This window comes from Melanaphis sacchari, unplaced genomic scaffold (genome assembly GCF_002803265.2).
Source record: "Melanaphis sacchari strain LSU unplaced genomic scaffold, SCAv2.0 Contig118_pilon_pilon, whole genome shotgun sequence".
NCBI classification, from domain to species: domain Eukaryota; kingdom Metazoa; phylum Arthropoda; class Insecta; order Hemiptera; family Aphididae; genus Melanaphis; species Melanaphis sacchari.
Window position 1 is genome coordinate 726,397 of NW_020270462.1, and position 14,794 is coordinate 741,190.

At 26.4% G+C, this 14,794-nt stretch overlaps 1 protein-coding gene across 1 annotated transcript in view; it reads right to left on the reverse strand.

The window, feature by feature from the left end:
* Positions 1-5,059: 5,059 nt before the first annotated feature.
* LOC112604048 (cyclic AMP response element-binding protein A-like) overlaps positions 5,060-14,794 on the reverse strand; it is a 42,766-nt gene continuing 33,031 nt past the window's right edge. Inside the window, exons 2-8 of the mRNA XM_025352914.1 lie at positions 12,718-12,907; positions 10,731-10,945; positions 7,536-7,650; positions 6,829-7,163; positions 6,496-6,684; positions 5,956-6,022; positions 5,060-5,598 (exon numbers count right to left, since the gene is read on the reverse strand). Coding sequence (XP_025208699.1) covers positions 5,999-6,022; positions 6,496-6,684; positions 6,829-7,163; positions 7,536-7,650; positions 10,731-10,945; positions 12,718-12,907 — 1,068 coding nt within the window. The 3' untranslated portion in view covers positions 5,060-5,598; positions 5,956-5,998. The remainder of the gene's footprint in view (positions 5,599-5,955; positions 6,023-6,495; positions 6,685-6,828; positions 7,164-7,535; positions 7,651-10,730; positions 10,946-12,717; positions 12,908-14,794) is intronic.

Consider the following 14,794-nt stretch of genomic DNA (forward strand, 5'->3'; position numbering starts at 1 on the left):
AAAATAAAATCACGTGAAATGTCCATCATGATTTGTTGAATAATTTTAGAATCTGAGTAGAGCTATGAATACATTGATTTAACAATGATGGGGTAGTTTTTTTTTTTTGACATGTATGTACGAATAAATTCTTTGAAAATTTGATCTTCAAATAGAATATAGTTTCTGATAGAAAATTGAATCTTATTAACACTTTTGATAAGGAAAAATTAAAATTCACAGAACTTTTCAAAATATTTATGTAGAATTTTTGATTAAATTTTTTTCAATTTTTAAGATGAAATTCGATATTATATTAACGAAAAATAACGATATAAGTTTTTTTTTGTTGTTACTTGTAAATATTTTTCTTAGTGATTTGAAAATCATATTATTACGTTTATAAAATAGATATATTTTATGAAAATAATATTTAAAAAAAATTTAGATTAATTTTATGCAATTGCCTTTGTTTTATAGTTTATACTATATTACTAAAATACAATAAATAAAAAAAAACCCATAATAATTATTAATAATTTATATATTTTTATAATAATAAGTTGAAAAATCGTATCTGTTCTGAATTATTTAACGTTTGTTTTTTATTTTTTATTGCGTTTAAATTTAACACATCTATTACAGTGACCTTCTCAATGACGAGTTACGCTCAACTTCTAGCGTAATAGCAGAGTGGTTACCCAATATAACTCTTTTTTTATATATATATATATTAGTATAAATCACCAAGTTGTATCGGCGAATCGATTTTATTGTTATAGTTTGGATGAGTTTGTGTGTGTATACAGGATGTCTAGGTGTTTCGAATTTCATGTGATGAAAATCGTGTGAAATACATTAATTCGAATTACGACTATTTCATTTAAAAATAGAAACACCCAGTATTTACGAAAATATTACATATTATGTCAACATAATATATTATTACATTACTATACTTTTGCTGTACCCACATGACCCGTGTAATATTCTGCGGAAACTTTTCAACAAAATGTTGACAACGCAAACTCGTTGTCAAAATGTATGGCAGGTTTTTGTTAGAAAAAAAAAATAATAATAACTATTTGTTAAAAACTTATTTCAAAGTGTATTTTATATTCAATGTATTGTTAGCTAATTTTTGTCTATATGAGTAGTTTTGGGTTTTCCAATGCTTATTCCTTTTTACAAACGCTATGAGTAAAACATGGTTGATTTTTCTTTTTGATTGGTCATCTTTTGAATGTGCTACCGTTTCACGACGGTTTATTTATGTCACCATAATATTATATTGTGTACGATGAAAACACACATAATATAAATATAGTATTCTGTATTAAATATAATAAAGCACTGCCTCATATGGGCGTACAGACTACAGAGTAAACCTTGACCGTTAGTAATTTATTTCAGAAAAATAATATACAATAACTCACTAAACGAAATCCCTTGTAAGTTATAAATATCATTTATTGAGTTGTCCGTATATCATATGCCAGCGAAACATATATAATAGGTATATAACATATAAATACATAATATATTTACAAACTTATTGAATTGTATTACTAACCACCCGAGTTTTCTGTTATAACTATTTATTATGGATATATAAGTATCTATTATTAGATACAAATATTAAATGATATGATACATTGTTAATCATTGTAGTTTGGTGTTTCTAAGAAATGAAATATGTGTATACTTTCGTCACATTGGTTAATATCGTTAGGTATTTATTTCTGGTCAAATAATTGATTATTTATAAATTCTATTAATGTAGGTAAGTAAAATAATAAGCAATAGTATTAAATACTATAAAACTCTAACTTAATCTTTTTAAAAAGTGTTTTATTGTATTGATTGATGTATATAAATATAGTATACAACGAAAAAGTACATGAAAAACAAATTGATTTCTTTCAAAAGAAAAAGTTCATTGTAATATAGCTTTCCCTATTTCTCCCAAACAAAAAATATAACAATATCATATATGTACTTCAATTAAAACATTAAATTTGTTAGTTTAATATATGTATTATAAATAATCCATGAAAATAAGAAATACAATTGTGATTAATTATATTTTTATGTATAAGGGTATAATAATATGCTCTAGTGTATAATAATGCATGATAAACATTATATAATAATTTTATATTTTTGGGGTTAAATCCTTAAACTCCATAAACAAAGTTTTAACATAAAATGTTGTGTTGTATTACTGTAATATAATACTTTGTTCGTTTCTACAAACAGTTCGGGCTGATCTAGGAATTATGATGGTAAGATTCTTTTTTTTAAATACCTACATATTACTGAATAGTTTTTTAGAACATTTTTATATCATCTATGTTTTAATTGTCATTCAAAGTCCAAATTCAATTTTTTATGTTTTTAATGTAATGTTTTTACGGTTTATTATTGAATAATATTAAATAGCATTTGTGTATTTTTTGTTATAATGATACATAAACAGCTCTAATTTTATTTGTTTAACTTTAATCAGTTAATATGCAGAAAATAAGTGTTTACAACTTACTGAATGTTGTCAAGAATAATAAGAATATGGACTAAGCTATTTTTTTTTCAAAGTACAAAATATCATGTCTGATGGTAAGTTAAACAAACTTCCAAATGTTGTTATTAGTAATTACACATCTATTGTTTATAAATAATAAATAGTTATTTTTTATTAAACGCTAGATTTATGTATTTAGTCACGAATATTTTTGCTTTTTTCATACGATTGAAATTTGACTAACCTGTCTTAATATCACCTCCCTAATTTTTAATATTATACATAAATCTGTTGTATACAGAAGTAATTATTTTATCAAACAACACTTATTATTCCAAAATTCATATTCTATTTACACTTTTCAAAATATTTTTCTTAGATAATTTTCAGTTCTTAATATTTTTGTACTTAACATTTTTTAAGGTTTTTATTTTATATATAGACAACATATATTTTTAATTCTATATTCCGAAAAAGAATATTTTTTAGAGTATTTCAATTTATAAAAAAATCGAAATTCAGACTAGCAGTTTTTGAAATGAATATTAAAACATTTTTAAAAACATTTATGACATAATGAGTGTCATTTAATCAAATAATTGACTGGTATATATAATATATACATAAAAGAATATTGTATATACGAAAATATTCTACAGTATTTATACAGTGCAATCACATCTACTTATCACTTATCAACATTTTTTGTAATACTGTGTGCAGAGACAAAACGGACACAATCAATTGCAACTCGGTGGTTGTCGCCAGATCTCTGGCACCAAAATTATATAGTACACGTTCACATACATAACGATATAAATATATATACATAGAAAACATAGTGCTATAACAATGTGCTTTACTGCACAGTAATATACAGCACAGCTTAACCTAAATTAAATAGTTTTTGTCCTTCCAACGAACAGTTTTAAACAAAATGTATGTGTACGAATGTACTATATAATGATAATATCTCCGTTGACGTATTATTTTTATCAACGACAATGTACTTGTGAACTCGAAAATACATAATGCAGTTGCGTCGACCTTGGAGCGGTCATGTCGTATAGATTTTCCGAAGCGTCCTTTGTACGGCATCGGCATCGTCACACACACACACACACACACACACACACACAGTCATATAACGATGACGGTACCAGGAATTCGATTGTAATTTTATATATTTTAAAGTAAATAATAACATAAAAATTGGCAAGAATTTTTTTTTTTAAACACAATATTATCAGGATCGTAAATATCTAGACAGTGCACACGTTATTTATGTGGCAACAAAATCTGAACACAATAACACGTGTTTAATGATTTAATAATAATTGCACGTTCTAAATTTTGTATAAAACTATGCATACTTCAGAACGGATGTTATACAAGCAATGCCGGACGAGGGATTTTATGTCAGAATAGTGTCGTTCAGAATTAAAGATGAAAATTTAAGCTGTACGCATTGAGAAATCGTGTCTTTTGTTTTGCAAAGGTTTCATTCGTTCTTTATTAATAATCTAAGCATCTAGTTAGAATATTAAAAGACATAATTTTAAGTTCACAAAATCAGGTGTAAATTATTATATTAAACCGTTGTGAAATAATATAATCAATATAATCAGTAGCTATTACATCATATCTACGTTCCGAAGTAAGCAGTAATCTTGGACTACTATATTAAACTTTAAAGCACATTCTATTAGACGGATCGTTTTGTATATTAATGTTACAATGATGCACACTATAACTAAATGGTGAAATGACATTATCGGTATGAAATTAAAACATATTTAAAACATTTTTCAAGAAAAAACAAAAGTATAAAATATATACATATATCGTATATATCCTTTTTTTATTATTCATATGATATTAATAATCAACTGTTTGGGGTTTAAATTTTGGATTAAGTAGCAAATATATAACGAAGTTCATCTTATCGAGTGAACTCCAATAAAACAATATTAAAAAGCAATTATTGATGAGCACAATGTTTGGTCAATTATAATTTCCCTTCAATATTCACAAGTAAAACAAAGGATCAAACGTAATTTGGGACAACTGAGAATACATAAAAATATAACGTACGTAGTGCTACCCCAATAATAATAATAATAATAATAATAATAATAATAATAATAATAATAATAATAAAAATAATAATAATAATAATAATAAAACAAGTGTTATACACTATAACATAAAATAATAATTTTACGTGCTAATGAAAATCTGCTAAAAAATTGCACATAATTTAATATATAATATATGTCATTTATACAAAAAATATTTTTCTAAAAACAAAATAATTCATTTTTTGTTTAAATATAATAATTTTTAAAATTGAACTAATTTAACTAGAAAATATATATTTAAAGTTAACAACAAAATTAAATCAAATTTATAAAATATACTATGTACAAATCGATATTATATAATTAATTAAATTAATGAATTTAGGTACAAACAAATAAATTGTATTATAAATTTATTTTATTAATACTCTAGGAAAACAATCCTTATAATATTATTGTTTGTTTATTGATTTATAAATATATAACATAGACAAAATATAACGTCTGTAAGCATGTACATGTGACAGGCACAAATATACAAGCGATTAAAAAAAAATATATATATATTATATATAATTATAATTTTGGCACTTACAACGAGTAATAATGAGATTAAAAGTTAATTATTTTTGATTTATTATGATACACTTATGCGCATCAAAAACATCACTTTTATCCGATAATTGGTGTTTATTTTCATCAGTCATTTTTTTCCTACAGAATATAATAATACGTTTATCGTTTATAGATAGGTATAAATGAAATTTACATTTTATATTATTTCATAATTTCTACTAGACGTGACTCAAAATTCTGTATTTAAAAATATTGACCGAACGCCGAAAAATTTTATCTTATATCATTGCGAGTATCTCGTCTAGGTGTTTAAATCAATGCTCGCATCATATACATGTAGTGTTATAGTTAAATATGAATACTCGCCGAAGCGCATTTAGTAATATCACGGACTAGCTGTCGACATTGAACTAAAACTCTTAAACATATTGTATTTTGCACCTGAAAAAAAAAATTTACATAAAATAACAGTTTTTATTCGTAATTGCTATTATACTAACGTTGCATCTGCATGCAAAAAATATGCTAGTCAGTGAAGTGAAACGTATGTTCACTCAAGGACGCAGTATAGTATTATGGACGCGATAACTGTGTGCGAACGCAGTACACAATATACAAAAAAAAAAATGTATTAAAGGATATTAGAAAATTGACATCTCTGGGTAAAAAATACCATTAGTTTAGGACGTTGTCGGAATAGTAGATGGCGTTAGTGGGTTACAATTACGACTTAAGTTCGATGTACCATTTAAATAATATTACATTAAATAGATACATAGATAATATTTCAATACTCACCATTGGTCGTTATGTACAGTTTACCCCATTAGTGAGTTCTTAATTATTTGGTCTTCAGTTGTTGACTCTGAAATTAAATAACATAAATTATTTTCATATTTTCTGATACAAAGTTATGACTTATGAATATTAATTGTTACAGTAAGAGTAAAATTAAAACGTTCTTGATAAATACAATTAAATACCTCTTAGATATGATAACGGTATGCAAATATTCTCTATAATTGGTATTTTAGGCTTGTTTTGTAACAAGATTATATTATTTGAAATACTATAATCGACGATAGGTACATGTAATTTCATAAATATTTTACTAGCTGTCATTAGAAAAATAGAAACCAACGCACACGTGCACCTATATTGCCTATACGATACGCCTGATGAAAATACGTAGTGAAATACTTTATACAAAGACCACCCAGTTACAAATAGTTCCAAGGACAGGATATTTTAATTCATATAATACAATTTATAAAGATACAATAATGAAAATTAAAAAACGGCTACAGTGTAAATAAGTATAAATAATTAACAACTCACGATTTGGGTTGCTTGCAGTCCGAGTAATTTCTGCAATTTTTGTAGTTGCTGGACTAGAGATCCATTGCTCTCTTCGAGGTTGACAATTTTCTTTTTGTATTCGCTATTTTCGGTGACGAGAATCTCCACCTTTCTTTCCAAAGTATCCATGTACTCTTTTTTCTTGCGTCGACTCTCTTGCGCCGATATCTGAACAAATAAAATTATAGTAGTAAAAAAAGTGATTGTTGGAATAAATCAGTCGCAATAACAGTTACACATTAATAATGACACATGGCAATAAAATATTCTAGTAAAATATATTCCAGTTTAACAGTGTAAATTATGAACTACCTTGTTTTTAATTTTTCTTCGGATTTTTTTTAACGACTTCTCTTCGGCCTTGGTCAATGGCAATCTAGTGGGTATTGGATAGCCTTCGGCTAGCAGGGTGCGTTTCTCTTCTTCGGTGAGCGTCAGTGCGCCAGTAGATCCTTTTGGCTGACAACTGATCAAAGGTGTCTGTATGGGCTGTCGGCTGCTGGTGATGGTGGTGGAGGCGGTGGCTGACGATGTGGATGACGACAGGAACAACCGCCGAGTGGGCGATGACCGGTGGTGCGGTGATACGTTACCGCCCTCACTGTCACTTGACGTAGACGAAGGTGGCGTAGGTGGCAGTGAAAAACCTACAGAGGAGCAACATTCGATAACACCAAGTAAATACGTGTAATATAGTGTATGGGTGGTAATCATTCCGTATAAGATATAAAATATTATGTCACTGCTTTTGTGTGTACAGTATGTATTCAGTGTGTTCAGATTACAAGGGGGTTGTGGAAACTTATGGTCATCGTCTCCATGGGAGTATGTTTTTTTTCTCGCATTTTATTACTTGTTACGCATTACCATTATACCAAGGTAATCATTCAAGTGCAGAGTGTAGTATGATAATACGTAGTAATACAAATATCGTATTGTATATTGTAAAGTTGTGTATGTAAATATTAAATATTTTGCGTAATGTGTATAAACATGATATATATCATTTGTCATATTACCTGTGCCATCCATTTTCAGACCGAAATTCGGAACGATTAATCTATGCGGTTGGTTAAGGAAAGCTCTGGAGGTCAATACAACCGTGGTCGGTTCATTATAACTGGTTTTCTGTACCTGTAACATTTTGAAATATATTTTATTATATAAGATATAGGTATAGTGGTTTTATTTTTACAAATTGTGTTCATTCACCATTAAATTATTAAACAACTGTAGTGTGGATTAAATGGGAAAAAAAACGAAGATTGATTGTAATGTTGTTATCGAAAGTAGTATATTGTATACCATTCTATTATACGAATAAATAATAATAAACGTGAAAGAATTATATAAGTTCAAGAAGATGAATTATAATATATTATGCACAGTGTAAACGTGTATGCAAAATTATTTTAAATTTTGAGTGTATCGCTCGATCAATGTGTTGGTATATTTATGATTATCTTCACCTTATAGAGCAAAAAATATGTTTCAATTTTAAACTTCAAAAGTGGTTACTGGTAAAAAATCGAATTTAGTTGATACTTTTAGAAGGTCAAAAGTCAAAAATGCCCTTTCTTTGCTTAATAATATAAAGAAATTGTTAAAAAAAAATTACAAAAAACGGGAATATTTACATTAAACCAAAATGTTCGACAAAATTGATTTTGCGATTTTAAAACAAATAACCGTAGATTTTTAAAATGTTAATGAATTATTTATTTCAGCATTTTATAAATATAGTGTAATTTTAACAGTAATAGTAATTAAATATGGTTTTATTTGATGTATATGATTTTATCATAAAGTTATCAGTATTCTAGGCAAACTAGATATTATGGATAATAAGTTCTCTACAGACTATAGTCTATAGTTCAAAACTTTAAATGATATAAACTAGTTAGTAATTTCATATTACAAGTATTTTTGACTGTATTATGTTTTTAACAATGAAATAAATCATTTTCAACTAATTTTACTTCTATAACTTGAAAATTAATTTGTATTCAAAATACAACAATAAATAACAAGATGAGTATATTTTAATCTAAGAATAAAAATAAAAATAATTAAATTTGTTATTTTAAAAGTATAATCTAAGAAGATCAATTTTGTAAATTTAATTTAGAGAAAATTGTTATTGAGTAGTAAATAGTTAAATATGCGTCATGTCAAATTAAGTTCTCATCAACATAGTATATATAATACAGAATTGACATAATGTTTATTAACGTTTAAAGACTTTTGTTTGTTATTAAAATATGACATTATTCAGATGTCTAATGGAAGTACTAAATATTTAACAAGAAAAATATTTTTGATTTACGATTTACTAAAATTAACAAACATTAAATCAACTAGAGTGAACAAAATAACAATATTACATACATACATTAGGTTGATTATAACTGTCATGTATAATTAAAATCTATAATTTAAATTAATTGGCTACTCAATTATTATTATGTTTTTATTTAATGATTATTTATCAAGATAGTACGATCTATAGAAATGAATGATTAGTATATTATATTAAATTTCAAGAAATTGAATAAACACATTAAACCCAAACACTAATTGATTTAATTAATCATTTAGGTTTCAATTTTAACTGTCCTTATTTTTCATAACAATTATATTTAAATAATAATCTTATACATTTTAAAAGTTATTATTATTACATTATTTTATCGACTGTTAGAGTAAAACTATATGCCATTATTAGGCAATTCAAAATGTAGTTATTTACCCTGGCATGAATTAAAAACATTTTATATTGTACACAATTTTTAATGTTATCTATGATATATATATATCTATGATTTTTTTTTTTTATTTACATTTTTAAAATAATTATTTACGTTTATTATACTTGCTTGTGTCGTTTTTATATTAGCGAGTTCCAAATAATGTTAAATATTGATGATGTTTATGCATATTAAATAGTTGAAAATAAAAATGAAAAATCTAAAAAAACTAAATAGTTGCTATTAAAATTTTTATATACGTTGAAATGTGAAAATCGTTTATGAATATTAGCCAAAAATAGCTGAAGAAATTAATTATTTTAGTATCATATTTAATTATTAATTATAATACTATATACCTAAGTTAACTTATAACTAATAGATTTTACGAAATATATTAAGCAAGACATTATAGTTTTTCTACGGTTAAATTATGATCCATCGATCAGGAAACACGACGTCATCGTTATATTATATTACTTATTGTAGCTACAATAATGGGAGCTGGTTACATGTAAATGAAAATTAATAAAGGTAGATAAATATATATATAGGCATACTTTTATATTTATATTTAGGTGTATAAAAAAACAGTAAATATATCTATCATATTCTCTCTTTTTAATGATTTTTTCTTGGAACTATTATTTGTAATAATTGTATACACTATAAAGCATTTCGATTTCAGTTTCTCTTTAAAAGTGTTCCAGGTATATAAATGTTTTAAATTTCTTCTTTTTAAAATTCATAGGACTAACATTGACAGTAATACAAACATATTAAGCTTGTAAATTATCAACAAACAATAATGCTTAAGATAATGAAATAATCATTGTTAATTTGGCATACTATACGTAGTATTTATTATTAAAATAAATAAAGATAATAATTTGATTTAGCAGCTAATCTAAACAAAAAATATTTTTAAATAAATAACCTTGAATATATTTCTATATTTATATACCTATTGTTTTTTTTAATTTTAAAAAATCTTCAAGCGTTTAATATTTCGCACATTATATTATGCTATTATTGTTGATTTTCACTTTTATAAACGAATAAACAAGATAAATACTGTCTAGTGTCTAAAATGTTATAGACTTTATTATCTAGTCTCTTTCTAATACATGCTGATTTATTACTTATGTAATTTACATAACATTTTTATTATTACATTTAATATTAAAAATTCTGTATGTAATACCTATACAAAATAGTTAATATGTATATTTATAAAATACAAAATGTTCAATTATTTAAAAATGCTAATTTGAATTATATTTTTTTGATTTGTAACTTTAAAAATAAATAATTTTATTCTTTGAAATGTTTGTTTGAATCATTAAAAGTTGTAAGAGCCGTAATAAATAATGGTTTATTTTCGAAATACATTAGCAGATCTAGTCAAAAAATCAATTTAAAGCTGTCACAATAAATTGTATAGTGTATCTGATAGTTATTATATACTTTTCCATAATGTCTGGGCGTATCGTCTGACGCAGAACATGGTGATGGTGGGCAAGAAGAAGTCTCAACATATTCTTGGTCACTCATCGGTTCATCTTTTACTGAAGCCGTGTCCTCTTTGATACTGATCATTTCGATATTACCGGTACGATCACATCTTACTTCATCAAACGTTAGCTTACAAGTTCCATCCTGACTGCTATCTTCGTCTAAATCTAAAAATGATTTATAATCATATAAAAATTGTGTTACTTTGTGCTTTACATATTACATAGTTAAAAAAAAAAAAACATAATAGTTCATTATGAATCAATCTACTTGATTTTAACTTAAAAAAGAAGTCGGTACCCTTTCATATTTATATATATGTAGAAGAAATTATTATTATTATTCATTGATTTTGACACTCCTTTAATAAAAAAAGAGTATTTTATATTAGATATATAAATTATAAATATTTTAGTACTAAATTTTAATTCAAGTTTAAGGTCAAAAAGAGATTGAGTTTTAACTTTTAAGAGAGGGATACAATTTATTCATTAATTAAGTATTTTTTGTAAAGAAAGAACATGATTGAAAATAAAATAATTATTAAAAACATAAAAAATATCAACGTTCAATGACCATCAACGAATGATAAACATATTATATTATTAGAACATATCGTAAAAATCTTATTTATTTTATCACACGTATCATTATATTATATGTTTACAACTGGTATGTAATAACAAGTAGAAATAATGAAATAAATCGGGTTTTGTTAACTACAATTTAGAATTTTTTATTTTTCTGTCGCTGCTGTTGTGTCTTATTTGTTAAATAATCACCATGTAACTACATGTATAATATTATAAGTTTATATTTATATTCGTGATGGTTTTCATAAAACGTATACAATTTCTATATAAAAAAAAAAAATCGTCAATCTCATGAATTTTCAATATATTAATTACATCTTTTTTTCCATGTCATTTCTGAAATCTGTGAGCAAAATCAAATGTATAGTAGGGTTACATTACATTCAACCAAACCGGAAAATCTGGTTGTATGCATATTACATATATATTTTATTAAATTAAGTTATTATAAAATACCTATATGTATATCATAATATCATAATACCTATACGAATCACATTTGACAAATATTTGCTCTACAGGAATTAATGAAAGATTGACATTTTCTCCGAGTACCCACGAGATTATACAATATGTGTATATAGAGTATGTATAAGTATAGTGACACGCTATAATTTCCTGACATATTCTCAAGACCGAGAAATTATCAGTGAAACGATAATTTTTTTATGTTGCCCACGTTTTAAACTTGAAATTTCGTGTTTTTAATTTAACTTATAGATAAGTCGCAAATCGTATAGACGAAAATGTTTTATGAGCAAAAACATTAGACGAGAATAGGTAAACATTTTGCGATGACACTTAAATGTCAGTGAAATAAAATACCGTTTTGGCCGGCAGGTGCAGGGCACTGCTTGTCCGTAAAAATGAACTAATTTTCGAAGGGATATTTCCCGATGTGCGGGGGGAACGTTTCCGAAATATTCCGGAAACGTTCTTTGAGGAATATTCCTATAGTGGCACATCACCGTGTAGCTATACATAATTATTTATGTGCGTGTAAGACAAATGACCATTTTCTTTTAGTGGAACGCGTAACGGGTTTTGTCTTGCATGACTCACAGCCGTTCCCCCTCTTCGCCAAAAGCGGTTCACGGTTCTTCTAGCACTGTACGACGAGTGCATGCATTACATTATTATTATTATTATCATTATTATATTGTTCCACGGTACAGAGTATTGCAGGAATGCGGCGAAGAATGCGCCGTTTACACCGATATAATACACACACACACACACATATATATATATATATATATATATATATTACATGTATTCTATGTATTATATATATGGCGAATTACGAAACTCGGCGACGACGAATGATGCGCGTCGACGTGACTCACCTATAGCGTCCAGCGATTCGCTAGACCCGTGCGTGGTACAATACGAGTGTTCGGCCTTGATAGGGGCATTGCCCAACAGCGCGTCGGTCATCAGACGGTCGTGCAGTACCACGTGAGAATTCGACCGGCCGTTTCCGCCGATCAGCCAATCGGACGCGTCTTCTGTGGCCCTCAGCGCATCTCCAAGATCCTGCGAACACACAAACGCAGACGTTAAAAAACGGTGGTCGCACACACGACGTAATCCCGTGCAAGTGATACCTATTGTTATTAACTAATAACAGCATGTCATTCGCGTTTTATCTACGGTTAGGTCACAATATAGAAATAGAACAAAACAAAGTGAGTGAGGGTTGGTAACGGGTATACCTATATAATAATGTGTATATAATATATATATATTGTATATGATGTATATAGTTGATGTGACGTTTTCTACTGCGTTAGGTTTTTTTTTTACTTATTTTTAATTTCTCGTTTAAGGTCAGTCGTATAATATGATATATCGATATGCATACTATAAAATATACGTTCGATATGTTATTATTATTTATCACCCGAGAGAGTGGAGAAATTTTCGCTATAGACCGTGCGCTAACCAGTGCTGCGATCACCGTAGGTATACTCGATTAATAAACATTATTGGAAAACTTTTAATAATTTTTCACTATATATTTAATTTGATAACCGATGCATATAATATGACGTGACGATCACTCGAATTTATAACGTCAATATGAAAACACTTACATGCATTTTTTTTCGATATAATATAATAATTGTTCGTTTACATTATTATTATTGACTTCGTTTAACGTTTAATAAATAATAACCAATAGTACACCTTACAGAAAGTCGTACGTGATGTTTGAACGTGGAAATGTCATAACTTTAGTACATATATATTTTGACGCAAACAGATCAGATAGTCAACCGCGTAGAAAAAATAACATCATATATTTTGTCAATGAAAAGTAAACAACGAATTTTAAAGTCAATATATTAAATATATATGCGATGGTGTGGATAGTTTTAAAAATCCAAATGATAACTTTACTGTTATGTTTTGAAAATATCATTGCGTCTTATTTACAAATTGGCCATGTGCGTATTTTGAAAACAATATGATAATATTTTACAGCCAGGAAATTAAAATCAACATTTCAAAGAACAATGAAATAATATAATATTTTAGTGATAGTTTGAATTACTTTGGTATACGATAGTAGTAAAATGTACAATCATTCGGAAGTGTATCCCATAAATTCATAACCATTACTGTAGAACATCAAATAATAATTGTTTTTAAATATAATATACATATATACACATATTATATTATGTTGCTATGCTATTATGTATATATATATGCCGCTTGGCCTCTTTAATTACCGTCTACAATTATTAAATATTTAAACCATCATATAGAATTATAGAATATATATTTCTGATAATATTACTCTCTTATCATATTATGAGGACAAGTATATCATTATGTGATAATAAAATATAAATACAAATCTGACTGGTCAAATTATTTTCAATAACCAACAAATTAAATATTATTACTCGTAGGTAATTGAAATTTCGTTTAGACGATTTACAATTACAATATTACTACAAAGTATTAAACATATTAATATCTATTATGTAATATATGTTTAATAATATACATATTATATACGCTCAACAGTTACCCATTTTTTTTTTCATAGCGAATGGTCTAAATGACCCCGCAGAGTATGAAGTTATGAATTTTCAAATTTAATGCTATTCGATTTTTATTTAGCTTGTTCCCAGTTGGAATTATGTGTATAAAATATTTTGCTTACCCGAACAAAACGAAAAACTAGTTTTTTGAATTCATTATTTACTCTTATACAATATTATATCTCACCAGTTTTCATCAACTAAATAAAATATAAGCTTATGTATGTATTATACTTAATACTAAACTATAATCTATACAATGCTACAACAAATGTATAATTCCTATAATAATAATTATTGTTTTTTTAATATACCCATTGAAATATATTAAAACTGTTTTTTAGCGATGTCCTCGATATTTTATGAG